Consider the following 24,484-nt stretch of genomic DNA (forward strand, 5'->3'; position numbering starts at 1 on the left):
GATTGTAGAGTGGTCTCTATTTTCCTATCTGCTGGGTCCTTTACCGTAAGGTAGCCCGGAGCAGGGAGCACCGCCTATTTAGAAAGGCGAGAGACTGAGAAGTCTACTGCTGGAGATTATTCCCAAAACATTCTGCCCTCAGCGGCATAGGGGAAGGTATTCAAAAACCTTTTTGTCACTTGATATTTTTTATCTGGATTCTTCCAGGCTAGTTTAAATAAATTATCCAATTCTGTGGAATCAGGCAATGTGACTTTTGGTTTCTCTTGAGGGAGGAAAAATGACTGCTGAGTATTTGCATCCCCCAGGGGGAGCTTGGACACCTCCCCAATATCCAATACGAGGGGTTCAATACCCTGAATCGGGGTGGGATCCCCACTTATGGGGTCCCCATCATCATGTATATCATCAGTATCATCTGATAGGAGTGCTGGTAGAGCAGGTTTCTGTGAAGCAGGCAGGAGGGACGCTTAGCAGTAACTGCTTGTTGCAATTCTTGTGTCTTGTTTGCAGTTGCAGTGAGCTGAGATGACATATCAGACATCATAGTTTTTATAGACCCCAACCAGGGGGTCTCTGCATTCTCCCCCACATTAGTATCAGCATGAGATGACTGACTACACTGCTCACATGATAATGAGCTGTATGTACTAGGAGAGAACCTGGCATTACAAGACTTCTATTTTACCATAGTGATTAGAAAAACAGGTATAATATACACACACAATACAGCCTGATATTATATATGACAAGCCTGCCCTATTGAATGTGAGAGGAGACAGAGAAGAGAGACTCCAGCGCACCCAACACTGACCGGCCCCAGTGAGGTTGTCAGCGTTTGATATATATGTGTAACCTCAGGGGATTATTGTGCACAATAATAGCGTCTCCCCCTCCCCCCTCTCTATACCCGGTACCAGTGTATACAGGGGCAGTTCTGGAGGAGCTGTGTAGGCTGCTGCAGCTGCTGCTCATGCAGAGGAAGACGCCAAAATGCCGCTGAGCCTGCTCTCATGTAGCTCCGCCCCCCAACATGGCGCCGGAGCTACTGCTGTATATTTATACTGGCCATGTCTCCTTTAACATGTACAACCTCACATAAATGCTTGGTTCACTCTAGTTAGCCAGTCTCACGCAGGAACTATAATGGGTCCGCCCCCAGGAGGGACTCGAACGCCTGACCCGCGCTTCAGCCACACATTAGACCGCGGGAGCCCCCTAGCGGGGCCCCTGGTTGGTACTCACCACTGATGATCACCTTCACGCAGTGTTAAGGGTTTGCGGCATGCTGCGGCTGCGACAGCCAAGGATCCATGCCTCGCTGAACAAACAGCCCCTCAGGACGGCGGCCCTGCAGCGGGAAAGTGGCTCTGCACCTCAAGAGGCCGGTGACCGTCTCCCCCATAACTCCCACAGCACAGGTATGCTGTTGCCCAAACAGCATACCGAAATAAATAAAACTTAGACATAAAATGAAGAAAAACTCTGGAGCTTTAGAGTGTGCATCCTCTCCTGAGGGAACTTTATCTAAACTGAGCTGTAGGAGGGGGCATAGAGGGGAGGAGCCAGCACACCCAGTGAAGAATTTTAAAGTGCACTTGCTCCTTTGGACCCATCTATACCCCATCGCACTAATTCTGTCCCCAATATCCCTTACGGATGCTAGAGAAATAACACAAATCATTCCAGCTCAGCCCTTTAACAAAAAAATATGTGAGAAATTAGATTTATTTGTAAGATAAATAACTTTCCATCTGCATATATACAAATTTTATATAGTGTTAATAAAGTATAGTTTTATCAAGATTCGATTACTGTCATGTTACACATTCTCATGTGTGTGAAGTTTCTGATGTCTAACAACAGATGATTTATCTCTAAAACATTTCCCACACTCAGAACATGAAAATGGTTTCTCACCTGTGTGACTTCTCTGATGTGCAACAAGATGTGACTTCTGTGTAAAACTTTTCCCACACTCAGAACATGGAAATGGCTTGTCATCTGTGTGACTTCTCTGATGTGTAACAAGATGTGATTTATCGGTAAAACTTTTCCCACACTCAGAACATGGAAATGGTTTATCACCTGTGTGACTTCTCTGATGTGTAACAAGATATGATTTATCGGTAAAACATTTCCCACACTCAGAACATGGAAATGGTTTCTCACCTGTGTGACTTCTCTGATGTTTAACAAGACGTGAGTTGTATGTAAAACATTTCCCACACTCAGAACATGGAAATGGCTCGTCACCTGTGTGACTTCTCTGATGTGTAACAAGATCTGATTTATCAGTAAAACATTTCCCACACTCAGAACATGGAAATGGTTTCTCACCTGTGTGACGTCTCTGATGTTTAACAAGACTTGAGCTGTGTGTAAAACATTTCCCACACTCAGAACATGGAAATGGCCTCTCACCTGTGTGACTTCTCTGATGTGCAACAAGATCTGACTTGTGTGTAAAACATTTCCCACACTCAGAACATGGAAATGGCTTCTCACCTGTGTGACTTCTCTGATGTGCAACAAGATGTGACTTGTGTGTAAAACATTTCCCACACTCAGAACATGGAAATGGCCTCTCACCTGTGTGACTTCTCTGATGTGCTACAAGACGTGAGTTGTGTGTAAAACATTTCCCACACTCAGAACATGGAAATGGCTTGTCAACTGTGTGACTTCTCTGATGTGTAACAAGATTTGATTTATCGGTAAAACATTTCCCACACTCAGAACATGGAAATGGTTTCTCACCTCCCTTAGCTGGATGATTGGTTATAAGCTGTGCGGTCTGTGTAAAACATCTGTCATCTATAGAACAGGGAAATATTTTATCTACTGTCAGAGCTGTAGAAGATGACCCAATATCAGTGTTATCAGAACATTCCCTCTGATTAGAGGGACCACATGACACAAGCACATTGTGAGGTACAGGAGGTACGAGTAGGGCAGTAGGGGTTTCTCCAGGAGAATCTTGTGTGATGTCATCATCTTCTATTTTACAACCTGAAGATGAAATTAGATTTTCTTCCGAGATATTCCTTCTGTTACATTCATCTGTTGGGAATAAGTGTACAGAAAATTGAATGTCTCTCCATAATAAGGTACAATTTATAATATTCCCCAGTGGAGTGCTACTGGGTTCAGATATGGCAAATGAGGGGTCCAATTTCTGATGTCAGACTCAGAGGAATGCTCCTCCAGCCATAATATGATGGCTCCAGACCTGTAGGGTGATGCATTGTCTTCCTGAAAGAGCCTGCTCCCATCTAAGTGACTGCAGAATGTACCTACTATCAAGCCTCATTCAGAGTCACTTACACTGCGATATTCTGCCATCTTCACTAGAAATTATACGCCAATGGATCACAAAGATATCTGCCTAGATATAGTACTTCCACTGCAGAAGATAGAAATGTAATGCAAGGTGTGGTGACATGTACTGGGAATGGAAGCTGGTACTTCCTTTTTCTGGCAAATGAACAGGCTGCAGTCAGGGTCACATTCCCTCTGGATTTCTATTACAGCACACAAACCCACAGGTGCGCCACATGTGTGTCATTGATTTGTTTTCTGTAATTGGTTTGTAGTGGTTGGGAAGAGGACAAAACACTGTTGTAGGCGGGGCAACAGATGCCAGCTAGTTGGCCAGTGACTAGACAGCCGAATTGTGTCCAGCTAGAGCGTGGGTCAGCTAGTCTGTGTGCAAAGTCTCAAAGTCTTGCATGCTTCTTGCAGGTATCTCCACAGGCTTTGGCCTGGCAACCACAACTACTCAAATACAGTTTCAGAGTATTCTAGTTCTCCCTGCCTCTTGCGGATAAGAATGTGGCTTCATAGCCCCCACTGGCCTCCAGGCACCCTGGGCTCTAACAGCAGTCCCCACCTGGACTGTCTGTCCACCCTTTATCTTCTGTGTGGGCAGATCCCTTCAGCCCCACACTGAATCAGAAGCTCATCAACACCATCTTTGCTGATACTGCCGCACAATTTACAGTGGCAGAGGAAAGAATTGCCTTATAACAGTGTTTCCCAAACTTTGTTGAATCATCGCACCCTAGTGCTGGACCACCAACCTGAAGCACCTCTGGAAGTGCCTCACGGCACCAAGTTTGGGAACTACTGCCTTAAAATATAATAAATAAATATAAAAATAACTAATTAAACTGGTATCCGGTCTTTAGGTCGTCAGTCACTAGTTTGACGACTGAAGGTCAACAGTAAGTAGGTCGACACTGACCGAAAGCTGACACATGTCTAGGTCAACATATATGGAAGGTCGACATGGTCATTAGGTTGACGTGGGCATGGTTGACACACAAAAGGTCAACAAAGTTTTTTTAGGGTTTTTGGGTGGTTTCAGGATATAAGATTGCTGAGTTATTTCTAGAAAGGGAGGAATACATCCCAATTTACTGAGTGAAAACGTGTTTGGTGTGTTTGAAAAAAAGGGAGATTTTGGGGAGAATGGTGTGATACAATAGGTGGAAGATGGGATACTATACGGATAGGTCAATATAAATTTGTTGATTTGGCCACTGAAGGTCCCTGCGATCTGTCTGATTTTGTTTCTGCAGCCTGTATGAGAGCTCATTTGACTGCATGTTGTGGGTTCACAGCAACAGGTTAAAAATGCAAATTCAACACTTGGAATCACCTCTAGACCCTTTGCCTGCTAAATTGATGAAGAAATATAAGTTATGGTAAGAACTTATCGTTGATAACGGTATTTCTCCTATGTCCACAGGTTCAACAGGATAACAATGGGATATGATGGAGCTACAGCGGATTGGCACCAAACGATCATAAGCTTTCAGTCCTCCCAGGATGCAATGGACTCGTCCATATATCCCCGCCCACTGTCTCAGGCAAATCAGTTGTATTCCAAAGCATTTAGGCAGGAGCATCATGTAGAGCCCTATTCAGGCGAGAAGAACACACATTGCACACCCTTCCATGCAAGAGGGAAGAGTTTAGCGAGTATAAAGATCCCCAAATCAGTTGCATCAGGGTGGGATCCCTGTGGAACCTGTGGACATAGGAGAAATACCGTTATCAACGGTAAGTTCTTACCATAACGTATATTTCTTCGGCTGGGTCCACAGATTATCCACAGGATAACAATGGGATTTCTCAAAGCAATTTAGCCCAAAGCAATTTAGTGGTGGGTATACTCCTGATTGGACAGGAGAACCTTGCGCCCGAATTTAGCGTCATGAGAGGCAAAAGTATACAAGGCATAATGTCTAATGAAAGTGTTAATGGAAGACCATGTGGCTGCTTAACATATCTGTTCTGCTGAAGCACCATGTTGTGCTGCCCATGAAGGACCTACCTTACGAGTAGAGTGAGCAAGACATTAGCCGGAACAGGGAGATCAGCTTGAGAATACGCTTCTGAAATCGTCATTCGAAGCCATCTTGCTAGCGTCTGTTTAGTAGCAGGCCATCCTCTCTTGTGAAATCCGTAAAGAATGGAGAGAATCTGTCTTTCTGATGGCACTGGTACGATCCACATAGTTCCTTAATGCCCGAACTACGTCTAGCGACACTTCTCCCGCAGACAGTCCCGATACCTGAAAACCGGGACTATAATTTCTTCATTAAGGTGGAATTTAGACATCACCTTAGGAAGATACCCAGACCTAGTTCTGAGAACTGCTTTATCTGGATAAAAAAATCAGAAAAGGAGAACGGCATGACAGCGCTCCTAAATCTGACACTCTTCTAGCTGATGTCATAGTCAGTAGAAAGAGAACTTTAGCAGTCAACAATTTCAGATCCACTTTATTAAGTGGTTCAAACAGAGCAACTTGAAGGGCTTTGAGAACTAGACTTAAGACCCAAGGCACTGCCGGAGGAACAAAAGCCGGTTGAATGCGCAGCATTCCCTGGAAAACAGTACGCACATCCTGTAATTTGGCAATTTTCTTTTGGAACCATACAGTCAATGCTGATACTTGCACTCTCAAGGAAGCCACCTTCAAACCCTTATCCATTCCTGCTTGAAGGAAATCTAAGACCCTGAAAACTTGGAAAGATTTTGGGTCTATATTTCCTTTACTGCACCAATGAATATAGGTCTGCCATATTCGGTGATAAATGCGAGCTGAGGAGGGTTTCCTTGCTTTGAGCATTGTTTAAATTACCTGTTGTGAGAATCCTCTTGACTTCAGGATAGAGGTTTCAAGAACCACGCCGTCAACGACAGTCGATCCAGCTGCCTGTGATAACAAGGACACTGCATCAGTAGATCTGGACGTTGAGGGAGCAGAATTGGAGCATCCATTGACATACTTTGCAGATCTGTGTACCAATGCCTTCTGGGCCAAGCCGGAGCTATTAGAATCACGGCACCCTTTTCTTGCTTTATTTTCCACACCACCTTGGGTAGCAAGATGATCGGAGGAAACAGATATGCCAGGTGAAAATCCCATTTCATTGATAGAGCGTCCAGAAAGATCGCTCCGGGATCCTTTGTTCTTGACCTGTATGCTGGCACTTTGTTGTTCAGATGGGACGCCATGAGATCTATCTCTGACAAACCCCACTTGTCTACCAGAGTCTGAAAGACTTCCGGGTGTAGAGCATATTCGCTTGCTTGAATGGCGTGTCGACTGAGAAAATCCGCTTCTCAGTTTAGGACTCCCGGAATGAACACTGCGGACAATGCTGGAAGATGGAGTTCTGCATATTTTAGTATGTGACTTACCTCCTTCATTGCTTTTTTGCTGCGAGTCCCTCCCCGATGGTTGAGGTACGCTACTGCCGTTGCATTGTCTGAGCGGATCTGGACTGGTTTTCCTTGCAAAGTGTCTTTTGCCTGAATCAGTGCCATGTATATGGCCCGATGCTCCAACAGGTTTATTAGCAGGCAACTTTCTTCTGTGGTTCACTGTCCTTGGAACCATAATTTTCCGGACACTGCTCCCCAGCCCTGAATACTGGCATCTGTTGTCAGGATCTCCCAATCGGATATCCAAAAGGGTCTCCCCTTGTCTAGATTGGATGTCTTACTTTTTCTGAAAGTACTATGGTATGTTACTTTATCGTCTGATGTACTCCATTCCATTTGGACAGAATCAGATGCTGCAGAGGTCTTGAGGGGAACTGTGCCTACTCCACCATGTCGAATGTTGAATTGATAATATTTGACTGTGTAACAACTCCTGAGTCCTTAACTGCACCTTGGATATTTTGTTCCGAGGGAAAAATATTTTCTGCAGACTTGAATCCAATAAAGCCCCCAAGTTAATCATCTGTTGTGATGGAATCAGAGATGACTTTGCCCAATGTATGAGCCATCCGTGGCTCTGTAGACAAGTTATTGTCTGCTGGAGATGGCCCAAGCACAATTCCTGGGACAGTGTCAGGATGAAAATATCGTCGAGGTATGGAAAAATTCTTATCCCCTGCTTTCGGAGATAAGCTGCCATAACCACCATAATCTTGGTAAATATTCTGGAAGCTGTGGCTAACCCAAAGGGTAAGGCCTGGAACTGAAAATGTTGATGGAGGATGGCAAACCTGAGGTAACACTGATGAGACAGTGCTATAGGAACATGCAGGTAAGCATCCTGTATATCTAGGGATACCATGTAATCCCCTGGTTCCATAGCTAAAACTATGGAGCGTAATGTCTCCATGTGGAACCGTGGTACCAAAATGTATTTGTTTAACATTTTGAGATTGAGAATCGTCCGAAACGACCCATTCTGAACCAAAAACAGGATGGAGTAAAAACCCTGTCCCCATTGTGCAGGGGGTACTGGAATAATTAATCCTGACTGAAGCAATTTCTGAACTCCTTCTTGCAGGGCTCTGGCCTTCGCCTCTATCCGTGACGGGCTGGTGCAGAAGAACTTTTGAGGAGGCTGCTTCTTGAAAGGGAAAACATAACCCAGAGATACCACTTCTTGCACCCAGGCATCTGTTGTAGACTGCTGCCATATCTGTGCAAAAGGAAGAAGTCGGCCCCCTACCCTGGGGTCCCCCAGGCGGAGGCCCGCACCATCAGGCTGATGGCTTATCTTCTGGGTTGGAAGCTGGCCCTCTGGTGGCCTAATGCTTCTTTGCCTTACCAAACTTATTACATTGGGGCTGCTTACGATCACTTTTTCCTTTTGCTTTTCCTTGCGAAATGGCCGAAAAACCGGACCCTTAGGTCTGGGTTATATGTGGCAGGAAACCTGACCTTCTTGGATTCTGCCTCTGATTCCAGAATATCTGTCAATTCCTTACCAAACAGAATATTCCCCACAAAAGGCAAAGATTCCAGAACCTTTTTCAATTCTGAATCAGCTTTCCACGTACGCAGCCAAACTGCTCTGCGAGCAGCTTCTTTTAAGGCTGATACTTTAGAAGCAATAGTACCCATATCTATTGCCGCTTCTTCTAAGAATACTGCAGCCTGTTTCATGTGAGCTATATGGGTAGGTGCTGAAAGCCCGTCTTCCAGTACCTCAGCCCATTCAGCTACTGCTTTTGCCATCCAAGCTGAAGCCATAGCTGGCCTTATGACTACCCCCGACAGTGAAAATATGGTTTTAAAAAACCCATCCACTCTCCTTTCTGTGACATCATTCAATGACGTTGACTGCAAAGGCAATATAAATTTTCGCACTAATCGAATGACATGCGTATCTACCTTAGGAGGCACTTCCCTTTTTAAACAGTTCCCAGTTGGAAAAGGGTAATTGGAATCCCATTTTCTGGGAATTCTATATTTTTATTGGGTGCAGCCCAAGCTTCTTCCATGAGTTTCGTCAGCTGATCTGATCCTGGAAACTCGACCCTAACTGTTTTGGGACGTTTAAACATAGGTGCCTTAGTTTTTAACACTGGCTCTGCTGAATCCTCTAAGGACAGAATAGCCTTCATTGCTCCAATTAATTCAGCTATATCCACTGAGCTGATACCTTCCACCTGTTCTTGATATGATGAAGCAGAGTACATAGAGCTATCATCATCTGATGTATCATCCTGTGTAGCCTGTGAATTTTATGATTTATTTACACCCGGTTTATCAGCTTGCTGTGTATCCTGAGCTGTAGTGGATATACCGTAATAAGGGAGCTGCATGTATGGGTTAATAGTGTATCCTACTGCTGGTATTGAAGCTGTAGGAATTACCAGTTCAGCTATACTGGACACGGTCTGTGCAAACATCGCCCAAGGTGGATCTACCTGCAGTTGAACAGGGATCTGCCTTGCAATCTGCTGAAAATCAAAACAATTTGCACATCATGTGCCAGATCCTGAGAGGATAATCCCGTTTTGCAGGACAAACATGTTATAAGTGTTGGTGTTACTGTCAGTGTAACCTCGTCACTTTTGCCGCTCTTAGACATGATAAATTATCAGCTTTTCACAGTGTACTACACACTTAGTGACTGTAATCACTTTACCTTATTAAAGTGATATCAATCTGACCCCATCCCATGCACCAGCATTGAGGTTCAGAAGAAACCACTGACAAACATATATAAAGTCAGCAATCACACTAGCAGTCAGTCACATGTTATATATTAGTCATTTGAGCACAACAGATCCAAACGTATTCAGACGCAATGCGAAGAAAACCACAGTAATGTACAGACTCATATGCAATAGGCACTTAAATTTAACTATTTATACTGACAAAAGTAGAAAGAATTGTAGTGCTGTATAACACGTACTCAGTAGAGTGGGATACAGGGAGACTCACCTCACTTCCAAGATCGATCAATATGTTAGCAAACGCCGAGTGGATCCAGACGATACTAGTGTACACTGTCGCTCCGGGAACTTTAAGTGAACACAGACGCACTGTGCATACAAGCGCACCGGTCATACAGACGCCTGTCCTGCGACTGGGTCTCCTCGCGGTAGAGTTTAGTGTACACAGACGCAGCGGCCTATGCTGCGACCGAGACACCTTGTGGTAGCGTCTGAGACGGAAGTGAGGCAACAGTTCATGGCAGGAGACCGACGGAAACTGGTCATGAACTGGGGGGAGGGGCGAACAGGAGAGCGTCTGACTGTCCATGCTGACATCAACCCTAGGGATCCCAGCCTCATACCATTACTGGCACTTTATGATCCCTAAAGCCTAGCTCTGGAGCATCCGTGGTGGCGGTGCATCAGCTACTGTTTGGTAGTCTCCTCCCAAACCAGTGCGGCTGTGTCCGTATTCCCCTTCTAAGTGGAACCGGTGCCTTACCTTCTCCCCGTGCTCCGGCCACAGCCTGGTAACGTCTGGTGGACCTGCTAGTATATCAGACACAGACGCCCGTCGACACAGTACTTGTACCGTGGGTAAGCGTTGTTGGAGCGACTCTTTCCAATATGCGTTTAAGACGCTGTTAGGAAAGATCACTCAAAAACATAGTTAGACTATTAAAAATATAATAATAAAGCTTAGGGCTGGCAGAACACAGCAGCCCTGTGACCATGGTCCGGCTCCTGCCGCACCAAACAAAAAACTGATTTGCCTGAGCCAGTGGGTGGGGTTATATGGACGAGCTCATTGCATCCTGGGAGGACTGAAAGCTTGTGATCTTTGGTGCCAATCCGCTATCGCTCCATCATATCCCATTGTTATCCTGAGGATAACCTGTGGACCCAGCCGGAGAAATAATGAACGAATAGCTCACAACTGTCAATTGTCCATATACTAGTTGTCCATTGAAAAAGTGATTTCTTGATCTTCTCCAGCTGGAGATTGTATCGCCCACACCTTTGTCTAAATCTTCATCTGCACAAAGTACCTGCCCGTGTCTCTGTAATATCTTTGTGTCGCCCATCTTTGTAGAACGTAACCAAAAATCTGCTCCGTCATCTGTCTGAGCTTTTGGGTGGGTGATAAGTATCTGTATCCTACACTTTTGTCTTGTATTTTGAGGGGACGGAGAGGAGAGCAAAGATGAAGTCAGGAGTCACAGCTGGGGGAGGGACTGGACAGAAGGGAGCAGGGCAGAGCAGGTGGGAGCAGATTGAGGTGACCCATTCCCCTTACTACATTATAAGAACTAAGCAAATATACAATACACAATATATCTATCAGATTCAGTTTATGAAAATGCAATCAAGTTATTCATGTCAAAATGTATTATTCTTTACTAGGACTATTATTTTAAGTCATGAGTGGAAGGGGAGCATCAGACACTCCTGAGTGATTACGCTATTGGGGGTGAGAGGGGGTAAGAATGGCTACCGGAGAGCTTTGCAGTCAGTGATTGTCTCTGATAGTGGATAAGCGTTGATGCTCTGCCAAGAGGCCGTGTGGGACAAATAACTTTGGGATTATTTAGACCCGTCACCGGCCCCTTATCCTGGTCACTGCCTCTATACATCACCCCTGCTGAAACGTACGTTGGATCAACGGCAGACTGTCCCGAGCCACGGGACATTACTGGACTCTCTGCTCCTGTTGCCGAGTCCAAGGGTGCCATGCTGTGGTGCAACTTGTCCTTAAACATAAACATTTCACCTTTCCATCTAATACTGGAAGTGATCTGTGAGCCCCATATCCTCACATCAGGTGACGGAATACTGCTGCATCCAGGCTCGCACACAGTGGGCAGTATACGCGTAATGTACTGTTAGCAGAGCTGGGAATTACGCATTTCTGGTGCACAGCGTGAGAAGCACAAGATCAGGGCAGCAGCTAAGGTCAGGGGGAGGTCAGTCACACCCACATGAGGGACATCATACAAACCTGGCAGCCGGAGCTGATCCGATCAGGGGTATGCATGATCATTCGCTACCAGTTATCCATATATAGCACATACATATTCCACAGCACTTTACAGAGAATATCCGCTCACTTACCTCAGTCCCAGGGGCTAACAGTCTATATTCCTTACCACATAGGCAAACACATATACACTAGTTGCTCAGCTGGTATAATTATTGGATTGTGGGAGGAAACCCATAAAAGAACAGGGAGAAAATACAAACTCCATGCAGTAAGGGACTTGAACCCACAACCTCACCTCTGTGATTCAGTAATGCTTGCCATTACACCAACTGTACTGCTCACTGCTATAACAGGAGAAGGAGAAGAATAGTAACAGATGTCTTCTGATGTATGAGAAAGTGTGGGGTGGAGACTGGTCAGATTTCTGGGCTGACAACACACAGTGACATGATGTGAGGGGGAGAGCAGGAGTATAATAGGAGTTGATGGTTCCTGATGTATGAGATACACTACAGAGTGTTGGGAGGAAACTGGCCAGATCTCTGGGCTGGTAACACACAGTGACATGATGTGAGGGGGAGAGCAGGAGTATAATAGTGGATGATGGCTCCTGATGAATGAGATACACCACAGAGTGTGGGGAGGAGACTGGTCAGATCTCTGGGCTGGTAACACACAGTGACATGATGTGAGAGGAAGAGCAGGAGTATAATAGGGGCTGATATCCCCTGATGTATATGATACACCAGAGAGTGTGGGGAGGAGACTGGTCAGATCTCTGGGCTGGTAACATACAGTGACATGATGTGAGGGGAGAACAGGAGTATAATAGGAGCTGATGGCTCCTGATGTATATGATACACCAGAGAGTGTCGTGAGGAGACTGGTCAGATCTCTGGGATGGTAACATACAGTGACATGATGTGAGGGGAGAACAGGAGTATAATAGGGGATGATGGCTCCTGATGTATGAGATACACCAGAGAGTGTGGAGAGGAGACTGGTCAGATCTCTTGGCTGGTAACATACAGTGACATGACGTGAGGGGGAGAGCAGGAGTATAATAGGGGCTGATGGCTCCTGATGTATGAGATACACCAGAGAGTGTGGGAAGGAGACTGGTCAGATCTCTGGGCTGGTAACACACAGTGGCATGATGTGAGGGGGAGAGCAGGAGTACAATAGGGGCTGATGGCTACTGATGTATGAGATACACCAGAGTGTATGGGTAGGAAACTGGTCAGATCTCTGGACTGGTAACACAAAATTACATGATGTAAGGGGGAGAGCAGGAGTATAATAGGGGCTGATGTCCCCTGATGTATATGATACACCAGAGAGTGTCGTGAGGAGACTGGTCAGATCTCTGGGCTGGTAACACACAGTGACATGATGTGAGGGGTGGAGAGCAGGAGTATAATAGGGGCTGATGGCTCTGATGTATGAGATACACCAGAGAGTGTGGGGAGGAGACTGGTCAGATCTATGGACTGGTAACACAAAATTACATGATGTGAGGGGGAGAGCACGAGTATAATAGGGGCTGATGTCCCCTGATGTATATGATACACCAGAGAGTGTGGGGAGGAGACTGGTCAGGTCTCTGGGCTGGTAACCACACAGTGACATGATGTAAGGGGGAGAGCAGGAGTATAATAGGGGCAGATGGCTCCTGATGTATGAGATACACCAGAGAGTGTGGGGAGGAGACTGGTCAAATCTCATGACTGGTAACACAAAATTACATGATGTGAGGGGGAGAGCAGGAGTATAATAGGGGCTGATGTCCCCTGATGTATATGATACACCAGAGAGTGTCGTGAGGAGACTGGTCAGATCTCTGGGCTGGTAACACACAGTGACATGATGTGAGGGTGAGAGCAGGAGTATAATAGGGGCTGATGGCTCCTGATGTATGAGATACACCAGAGAGTGTCGTGAGGAGACTGGTCAGATCTCTGGGCTGGTAACACAAAATTACATGATGTGAGGGGGAGAGCAGGAGTATAATAGGGGCTGATGGTTCCTGATGTATGAGATTTACCAAAGGGTGTGGGGAGGAGACTGGTCAGATCTCTGGGCTGGAAACACACAGTGACATGATGTGAGGGGGAGAGAAGGAGTATTATAGGGTCTGATGGCTCCTGATGTATGAGATACACCAGAGAGTGTGGGGAGGAGACAAGTCAGATTTCTGGGCTGGTAACACACAGTGACATGATGTGAGGGGGAGAGCAGGAGTATAATAGGTGCTGATGGCTCCTGATGTATAACATACACCATAGAGTGTGGGAAGAAGACTGGTCAGATCTCTGGGCTGATAACACACAGTGACATGATGTGAGGAGGAGAGCAGGAGTATAATAGGAGCTGATGGCTACTGATGTATGAAATACACCAGAGAGTGTGGGGAGGAGACTGGTCAGTTCTCTGAGCTAGTAACACAGTGACATGATGTGAGGGGAGAGCATTAGTATAATACAGGCTGAAGGCTCCTGATGTATGAGATACACCAGAGAATATGGGGGAAGAGACTGGTCAGATCTCTGGGCTGGTAACACACAGTGACATGATGTGAGGGGTAGAGCAGGAGTATAATAGGGGCTGATGGCTCCTGATGTATGAGATACACCAGAGTGTGTGGGAAGGAGACTGGTCAGATCTCTTGGCTGGTAACACACAGTGACATGTTGTGAGGCGGAGAGCAGGAGTATAATAGGGGCTGATGGCTCCTGATGCATGAGATACACCAGAGTGTGTTGGGAGGAGACTGGTCAGATCTCTGGGCTGGTAACACACAGTGACATGATGTGAGGTGGAGAGCAGGAGTATAATAGGGGCTGATGGCTCCTGATGTATGAGATACACCAGAGTGTGTGGTGAGGAGACTGTTCAGATCTCTGGGCTGGTAACACACAGTGACATGATGTGAGGGGGAGAGCAGGAGTATAATAGGGGCTGATGGCTCCTGATGTATGAGATACACCAGAGTGTGTGGGAAGGAGACTGGTCAGATCTCTTGGCTGGTAACACACAGTGACATGATGTGAGGGGGAGAGCAGGAGTATAATAGGGGCTGATGGCTCCTGATGCATGAGATACACCAGAGTGTGTGGGGAGGAGACTGGTCAGATCTCTGGGCTGGTAACACACAGTGACATGATGTGAGGTGGAGAGCAGGAGTATAATAGGGGCTGATGGCTCCTGATGCATGAGATACACCAGAGTGTGTAGGCAGGAGACTGGTCAGATCTCTGGGCTGGTAACACACAGTGACATGATGTGAGGGGGAGAGCAGGAGTATAATAGGGGCTGAGGTCCCCTGATGTATGAGATACACCAGAGAGTGTGGGGAGGAGACAAGTCAGATCTCTGTGCTGGTAACACACAGTGACATGATGTGAGGGGGAGAGCAGGACTATAATAGGGACTGATGGCTACTGATGTATGAGATACACCAGAGTGTGTAGGCAGGAGACTGGTCAGATCTCTGGGCTGGTAACACACGGTGACATGATGTGAGGGGGAGAGCAGGAGTATAATAGGGGCTGATGGCTCCTGATGTATAACATACACCATAGAGTGTGGGAAGAAGACTGGTCAGATCTTTGGGCTGGTAACACACAGTGACATGATGTGAGGGAGAGAGCAGGAGTATTATAGGGGCTGATGACTCCTGATGTATGAGATACACCAGAGAGTGTGGGGAGGAGACTGGTCAGATCTCTGGGCTGGTAACACACAGTGATATGACGTGAGGGGGAGCAGGAGTATAATAGGGGCTGATGGCTCCTGATGTATGAGATACACCAGAGTGTATAGGTAGGAGACTGGTCAGATCTCTGGACTGGTAACACAAAATGACATGATGTGAGGGGGAGAGCAGGAGTATAATAGGGGCTGATGTCCCCTGATGTATATGATACACCAGAGAGTGTCGTGAGGAGACTGGTCAGATCTCTGGGATGGTAACATACAGTGACATGATGTGAGGGGAGAACAGGAGTATAATAGGGGATGATGGCTCCTGATGTATGAGATACACCAGAGAGTGTGGAGAGGAGACTGGTCAGATCTCTTGGCTGGTAACATACAGTGACATGACGTGAGGGGGAGAGCAGGAGTATAATAGGGGCTGATGGCTCCTGATGTATGAGATACACCAGAGAGTGTGGGGAGGAGACTGGTCAGATCTCTGGGCTGGTAACACACAGTGGCATGATGTGAGGGGGAGAGCAGGAGTACAATAGGGGCTGATGGCTACTGATGTATGAGATACACCAGAGTGTATGGGTAGGAGACTGGTCAGATCTCTGGACTGGTAACACAAAATTACATGATGTAAGGGGGAGAGCAGGAGTATAATAGGGGCTGATGTCCCCTGATGTATATGATACACCAGAGAGTGTCGTGAGGAGACTGGTCAGATCTCTGGGCTGGTAACACACAGTGACATGATGTGAGGGGTGGAGAGCAGGAGTATAATAGGGGCTGATGGCTCTGATGTATGAGATACACCAGAGAGTGTGGGGAGGAGACTGGTCAGATCTATGGACTGGTAACACAAAATTACATGATGTGAGGGGGAGAGCACGAGTATAATAGGGGCTGATGTCCCCTGATGTATATGATACACCAGAGAGTGTGGGGAGGAGACTGGTCAGATCTCTGGGCTGGTAACCACACAGTGACATGATGTAAGGGGGAGAGCAGGAGTATAATAGGGACTGATGGCTCCTGATGTATGAGATACACCAGAGTGTGTGGGGAGGAGACTGGTCAAATCTCATGACTGGTAACACAAAATTACATGATGTGAGGGGGAGAGCAGGAGTATAATAGGGGCTGATGTCCCCTGATGTATATGATACACCAGAGAGTGTCGTGAGGAGACTGGTCAGATCTCTGGGCTGGTAACACACAGTGACATGATGTGAGGGTGAGAGCAGGAGTATAATAGGGGCTGATGGCTCCTGATGTATGAGATACACCAGAGAGTGTCGTGAGGAGACTGGTCAGATCTCTGGGCTGGTAACACAAAATTACATGATGTGAGGGGGAGAGCAGGAGTATAATAGGGGCTGATGGCTCCTGATGTATGAGATTTCCCAAAGGGTGTGGGGAGGAGACTGGTCAGATCTCTGGGCTGATAACACACAGTGATATGACGTAAGGGGGAGCAGGAGTATAATAGGGGCTGATGGCTACTGATGTATGAGATACACCAGAGTGTGTGGGGAGGAGACTGGTCAGATCTCTGGGCTGGTAACACACAGTGACATGATGTGAGGGGGAGAGAAGGAGTATTATAGGGTCTGATGGCTCCTGATGTATGAGATACACCAGAGAGTGTGGGGAGGAGAAAAGTCAGATTTCTGGGCTGGTAACACACAGTGACATGATGTGATGGGGAGAGCAGGAGTATAATAGGTGCTGATGGCTCCTGATGTATAACATACACCATAGAGTGTGGGAAGAAGACTGGTCAGATCTCTGGGCTGATAACACACAGTGACATGATGTGAGGAGGAGAGCAGGAGTATAATAGGAGCTGATGGCTACTGATGTATGAAATACACCAGAGAGTGTGGGGAGGAGACTGGTCAGTTCTCTGAGCTAGTAACACAGTGACATGATGTGAGGGGAGAGCAGGAGTATAATACAGGCTGAAGGCTCCTGATGTATGAGATAAACCAGAGAATATGGGGGAAGAGACTGGTCAGATCTCTGGGCTGGTAACACACAGTGACATGATGTGAGGGGTAGAGCAGGAGAATAATAGGGGCTGATGGCACCTGATGTATGAGATACACCAGAGTGTGTGGGAAGGAGACTGGTCAGATCTCTTGGCTGGTAACACACAGTGACATGTTGTGAGGCGGAGAGCAGGAGTATAATAGGGGCTGATGGCTCCTGATGCATGAGATACACCAGAGTGTGTTGGGAGGAGACTGGTCAGATCTCTGGGCTGGTTACACACAGTGACATGATGTGAGGTGGAGAGCAGGAGTATAATAGGGGCTGATGGCTCCTGATGTATGAGATACACCAGAGTGTGTGGTGAGGAGACTGTTCAGATCTCTGGGCTGGTAACACACAGTGACATAATGTGAGGGGGAGAGCAGGAGTATAATAGGGGCTGATGGCTCCTGATGTATGAGATACACCAGAGTGTGTGGGAAGGAGACTGGTCAGATCTCTTGGCTGGTAACACACAGTGACATGATGTGAGGGGGAGAGCAGGAGTATAATAGGGGCTGATGGCTCCTGATGCATGAGATACACCAAAGTGTGTGGGGAGGAGACTGGTCAGATCTCTGGGCTGGTAACACACAGTGACATGATGTGAGGTGGAGAGCAGGAGTATAATAGGGGCTGATGGCTCCTGATGTATGAGATACACCAGAGTGTGTAGGCAGGAGACTGGTCAGATCTCTGGGCTGGTAACACACAGTGACATGATGTGAGGGGGAGAGCAGGAGTATAATAGGGGCTGAGGTCCCCTGATGTATGAGATACACCAGAGAGTGTGGGGAGGAGACAAGTCAGATCTCTGTGCTGGTAACACACAGTGACATGATGTGAGGGGGAGAGCAGGACTATAATAGGGACTCATGGCTACTGATGTATGAGATACACCAGAGTGTGTAGGCAGGAGACTGGTCAGATCTCTGGGCTGGTAACACACAGTGACATGATGTGAGGGGGAGAGCAGGAGTATAATAGGGGCTGATGGCTCCTGATGTATAACATACACCATAGAGTGTGGGAAGAAGACTGGTCAGATCTTTGGGCTGGTAACACACAGTGACATGATGTGAGGGAGAGAGCAGGAGTATAATAGGGGCTGATGACTCCTGATGTATGAGATACACCAGAGAGTGTGGGGAGGAGACTGGTCAGATCTCTGGGCTGGTAACACACAGTGATATGACGTGAGGGGGAGCAGGAGTATAATAGGGGCTGATGGCTCCTGATGTATGAGATACACCAGAGTGTATAGGTAGGAGACTGGTCAGATCTCTGGACTGGTAACACAAAATTACATGATGTGAGGGGGAGAGCAGGAGTATAATAGGGGCTGATGTCCCCTGATGTATATGATACACCAGAGAGTGTCGTGAGGAGACTGGTCAGATCTCTGGGCTGGTAACATACTGTGACATGATGCGAATGGGAGAGCAGGAGTATAATAGGGGCTGATGGCTCTGGACTCCTCCAATGGTCAGATACATATCTCTCATTAGTTTGTACTGACAGAAAAGGGTGTAGAATGAGATATTGCTGTAGTGACTAAGGAAGGAGAATATGGGACTCTATTCTGTAATAAAATAGTGGAATCCCCTCCCACGCACAATAAGACTCGCCTCTAGTCTCCAAAACTTTAAGCAATTCCTGAAGGTGAGTTTATCGAATTCTGGAAATGCCCACATAGCTTCATATACTTTACTTTCCAATTACATCCCCACTGTAGAGTCCACACATAACCTCACATGTTTTTACTTTCTTCACTTTCCCATCCTCCCGACACCAGGCCAACATTGCTGTGTAACCATATCATACAGCCCACCAAGGACTTTTGCAATCTGGTGGACCTTTTTGCAATAGTCAACACCTATCCTTGTCTATCAATGCCTACTTCCCTATAGATTGTAAGCTTGAAAGCAGGGCCGTCCTACCTCTATGAATTTCTGTTATTACCTATTCTTGTTATCTCACTGTTTTCACTCGTTTGGTTTTATTTTATCACTGTTTCCAATTGTAAAGAGCAACAGAATTTGATGCGCTATATAAGGAACTGTAAATAAATAAAATAAAGTGTTTATTGCTCACCTGTGCTGATATCTGTAGGGATTTCCTCCTCCTTACACTGCAGATCACCCTTCACATACGTCTCTTCTTCTCCCTCTATATCTTCTGCCTTTATATCAGTCACATACGTCTCTTCTTCTCCCTCTGTATCTTCTGCCTTCATATCAGTCACACACGTCTCTTCTTCTCCCTCTATATCTTCTGCCTTCATATCAGTCACATACGTCTCTTCTTCTCCCTCTATATCTTCTGCCTTCATATCAGTCACATACGTCTCTTCTTCTCCGTCTATATCTTCTGCCTTCATATCAGTCACATACGTCTCTTCTTCTCCCTCTATATCTTCTGCCTTCATATCAGTCACATACGTCTCTTCTTCTCCCTCTATATCTTCTGCCTTTATATCAGTCACATACGTCTCTTCTTCTCCCTCTATATCTTCTGCCTTCATATCAGTCACATACGACTCTTCTTCTCCCTCTATATCTTCTGCCTTCATATCAGTCACATACGTCTCTTCTTCTCCCTCTATATCTTCTGCCTTTATATCAGTCACATACGTCTCTTCTTCTCCCTCTATATCTTCTGCCTTCATATCAGTCACATACGTCTCTTCTTCTCCCTCTATATCTTCTGCCTTCATATCAGTCACATACGTCTCTTCTTCTCCCTCTATATCTTCTGCCTTCATATCAGTCACATATGTCTCTTCTTCTACCTCTATATCTTCTGCCTTCATATCAGTCACATACGTCTCTTCTTCTCCCTCTATATCTTCTGCCTTCATATCAGTCACATACGTCTCTTCTTCTCCCTCTATATCTTCTGCCTTCATATCAGTCACATACGTCTCTTCTTCTCCCTCTGTATCTTCTGCCTTCATATTAGTCACATACGTCTCTTCTTCTCCCTCTGTATCTTCTGCCTTCATATCAGTCACATACGTCTCCTCTTCTCCCTCTATATCTTCTGCCTTCATATCAGTCACATTACTCCTATCTTCACCCTAAATACCAACAATAATGAACACTTTATAATAAGGCTTATTTCATTATTTGATAGTAAATAGTATAATAGTGTATAAGACACACACAGCTCCTCTACAGATCACATAGCGTCAGTCACTTTGGTATATTGTCTAGACCCTAAATCCCACCTACCTGATCCTCCTGTGGGGTCCTGTGATTCTCCTCTGTACAGTCCTGGGAATACAGAGGACGGGGGCATCTCTCTGGGGTATCTCTGTTACTGGGTCCATCTGTAGGAGACACAAAGTGACTGAGTACATTGTATATATGTGATTATCAGATGATGTGTGTATATAGGGCCCCCCATACCTGCTCTCCCTTGTACAATACATGACAGTCTCCTCTTACCCAGTGATGTGAGGGGCCGGTGATTCTCCATCATCATGTCCTTGTACAGACCCCTGTGTTCCTCTATATACTCCCGCTCCTGCATGGAGACATAGACAGTGACATCCTGACACCTTATAGGAATCTGACACACACAGTGATACAGTCATCACCCAGACACATCCCCTGGTGTTACTGTATAATGTCCCATTCCCAGCAGTCACCTCTCCAGTCATCACCCAGACACATCCCCTGGTGTTACTGTATAATGTCCCATTCCCAGCAGCCACCTCTCCAGTCATCACCCAGACACAACCCCTGCTGTTACTGTATAATGCCCCATTCCCAGCAGCAACCTCTCCAGTCATCACCCAGACACGTCCCCTGGTGTTACTGTATAATGCCCCATTCCCAGCAGTCACCTCTCCAGTCATCACCCAGACACGTCCCCTGGTGTTACTGTATAATGCCCCATTCCCAGCAGTCACCTCTCCAGTCATCACCCAGACACATCCCCTGGTGTTACTGTATAATGCCCCATTCCCAGCAGTCACCTCTCCAGTCATCACCCAGACACATCCGCCGGTGTTACTGTATAATGTCCCATTCCCAGCAGTCACCTCTCCAGTCATCACCCAGACACGTCCCCTGGTGTTACTGTATAATGTCTCATTCCCAGCAGTCACCTCTCCAGTCATCACCCAGACACATCCCCTGGTCTTACTGTATAATGTCCCATTCCCAGCAGTCACCTCTCCAGTCATCACCCAGACACGTTCCCCGGTGTTACTGTATAATGTCCCATTCCCAGCAGTCACCTCTCCAGTCAGCAGCTGAATGATCTTGTTGGTGAGTTCTAGGATCTTCTGGTTATTGTGTCTCTCATGTATCAGTGAGTGAGGTGGAGGCACCGTGATGGGGCTCTGGGTTCTGCTCAGTCTTCCTGACACACGGGGACAGCTGCTGGGTGTCTCGAACTTACCGGATGTCTTCCTCACTACCGTGTAACCCTGGGTATAGGGGGACACATCAAATATCATTGTATAAACTTCCATATCTCCTCACCTCCCCAGTCACGTCCCTGTATTATTACTATAGATACAAGTGATGTCACTGTGACGCTCGCAGATCCCCTCACCTTCCCATCATGCCTCTGTATTATTACTATAGATATGTGATGTCACTGTAACACGCCCAGATCCCCACACCTACTCTGTCATGCCCCTGTATTATTATTATTATTATAGATATGTGACATCACTGTGACGCTCCAAGATCCCCTCACCTCCCCAGTCATGTCCCTTTATTATTACTATAGATATAACTGATGTCACTGTGACACTCCCAGATCCTCTCACCTCCCTAGTCATGTCACTGTATTACTAAAGATAAAAGTGTACTATAGATATAAGTGGTGTCACTGTGACACTCCCAGAACCCCTCACCTCCCCAATCATGTCACTGTATTACTATAGATATGTGATGTCACTGTGACGCTCCCAGATGCCCTCACCTCCCCAGTCATGTCTCTGTATTATTACTATAGATATAAGTAATGTCACTGTGATACTCCCAGACCACCTCACCTAACCAGATAACATCACCTCCCCAGTCATGTCCCTGTATTATTACTATAGATAAAAGTGATGTCACTGTGACACTCTCAGACCCCATCACCTCCCCAGTCATGTCCCTGTATTATTACTATAGATATAAGTGATGTCACTGTGACGCTCCCAGAGCCCCTCACCTCCCTAGTCATGTCCCTGTATTATTACTATAGATAAAAGTGATGTCACAGTGACGTTCACTGATCCCCTCACCTCCCCAGTCATGTCCCTGTATTATTTACTAGAGATATAAGTGATGTCACTATGACACTCCCAAATCCCCTCACCTTCCCAGTCATGTCCCTGTATTATTACTATAGATATAAGTGATGTCACTGTGACACTCCCAGATCCCATCACCTCCCCAGTCTTGTCCCTGTATTATTACTATAGATATAAGTAACGTCACTGTGATACTCCCAGAAACCCTCACCTCCCCAATCATGTCCCTAGCTTTGTGACGTCACTGTGATGCTCACAGATCCCCTTACCTCCCCAGTCATGTCCCTGTATTATTATTATAGATATGTGACATTACAGCGATACACCCAGACCCCTCAATTCCCCAGTCATGTCCCTGTATTACTATAGATATACAGTAAGTGATGTCACTGTGATGCTTCCAGATACCCTCAACTCCCCAATCATGTCCCTGTATTACTATAGATATAATAAGATTTTACTTACCGGTAAATCTATTTCTCGTAGTCCGTAGAGGATGCTGGGACTCCGTAAGGACCATGGGGAATAGACGGGCTCCGCAGGAGATAGGGCCCTTTAAGAAAGTTTTGGATTCTGGGTGTGCACTGGCTCCTCCCTCTATGCCCCTCCTCCAGACCTCAGTTAGGGAAACTGTGCCCAGAGGAGATGGACAGTACGAGGAAGGATTTTTGTAAATCTAAGGGCGAGGTTCATACCAGCCACACCAATCACACTGTATAACTTAAGATAAACTTACCCAGTTAACAGTATGAACAAAAACATAGCCACGGTATCACCGAAAACTATAACATAACTCTTATGTAAGCAATAACTATATACAAGTCATGCAGAAGAAGTCCGCACTTGGGACGGGCGCCCAGCATCCTCTACGGACTACGAGAAATAGATTTACCAGTAAGTAAAATCTTATTTTCTCTAATGTCCTTAAGGATGCTGGAACTCCGTAAGGACCTTGGGGATTATACCAAAGCTCCCAAACGAGCGGGAGAGTGCGGATGACTCTGCAGCACCGATTGAGCAAACAGGAGGTCCTCCTCAGCCAGGGTATCAAACTTATAGAACTTTGCAAAGGTGTTTGTCCCCGACCAAGTAGCTGCTCGGCACAACTGTAATGCCGAGACCCCTCGGGCAGCCGCCCAAGAAGAGCCCACTTTCCTAGTGGAGTGGGCCTTAACCGATTTCGGTAACGGCAATCCTGCCGTAGAATGCGCCTGCTGAATCGTGTTACAGATCCAGCGAGCAATAGTCTGCTTTGAAGCAGGGGCGCCAACCTTGTTGGCCGCATACAGAACAAACAAAGCTTCAGTCTTCCTGATCCGAGCCGTTCTGGTCACATAAATCTTCAAAGCCCTGACTACATCCAGGGACTCGGAATCCTCCAAGTCCCTTGTAGCCACAGGCACGACAATAGGTTGGTTCACATGAAAAGATGAGACCACTTTTGGCAGAAAGTGAGGACGAGTCCTCAACTCTGCCCTATCCACGTGAAAAACCAAGTATGGGCTTTTATGCGATAAAGCCGCCAATTCTGAAACACGTCTTGCCGAAGCGAACGCCAACAACATGACCACTTTCCACGTGAGGTATTTCAACTCCATCGTTTTAAGTGGTTCAAACCAAAGTGACTTGAGGAAACGTAACACCACGTTAAGATCCCAAGGTGCCACCGGAGGCACAAAGGGAGGCTGAATATGCGGCACCCCCTTCACAAAAGTCTGTACCTTAGGAAGAGAGGCCAATTCTCTTTGAAAGAAAATGGATAAGGCCGAAATCTGCACCTTTATGGACCCTAATTTTAGG

General features: G+C 46.4%; 1 protein-coding gene across 2 annotated transcripts in view; it reads right to left on the reverse strand.

The window, feature by feature from the left end:
* Positions 1 to 1,712: 1,712 nt before the first annotated feature.
* LOC135042850 (zinc finger protein 568-like) overlaps positions 1,713 to 24,484 on the reverse strand; it is a 28,149-nt gene continuing 5,377 nt past the window's right edge. For both annotated transcript variants that reach the window (XM_063955062.1, XM_063955061.1), the window contains 5 exons: positions 21,671 to 21,862; positions 20,874 to 20,952; positions 20,658 to 20,755; positions 19,519 to 20,503; positions 1,713 to 3,063 (listed from right to left, as the gene is read on the reverse strand). In XM_063955062.1, the coding sequence (XP_063811132.1) occupies positions 1,823 to 3,063; positions 19,519 to 20,503; positions 20,658 to 20,755; positions 20,874 to 20,952; positions 21,671 to 21,862 (2,595 nt within the window). In that variant the 3' untranslated portion in view covers positions 1,713 to 1,822. The remainder of the gene's footprint in view (positions 3,064 to 19,518; positions 20,504 to 20,657; positions 20,756 to 20,873; positions 20,953 to 21,670; positions 21,863 to 24,484) is intronic.

The sequence above is a fragment of the Pseudophryne corroboree genome, unplaced genomic scaffold (genome assembly GCF_028390025.1).
Source record: "Pseudophryne corroboree isolate aPseCor3 unplaced genomic scaffold, aPseCor3.hap2 scaffold_840, whole genome shotgun sequence".
NCBI lineage: Eukaryota > Metazoa > Chordata > Amphibia > Anura > Myobatrachidae > Pseudophryne > Pseudophryne corroboree.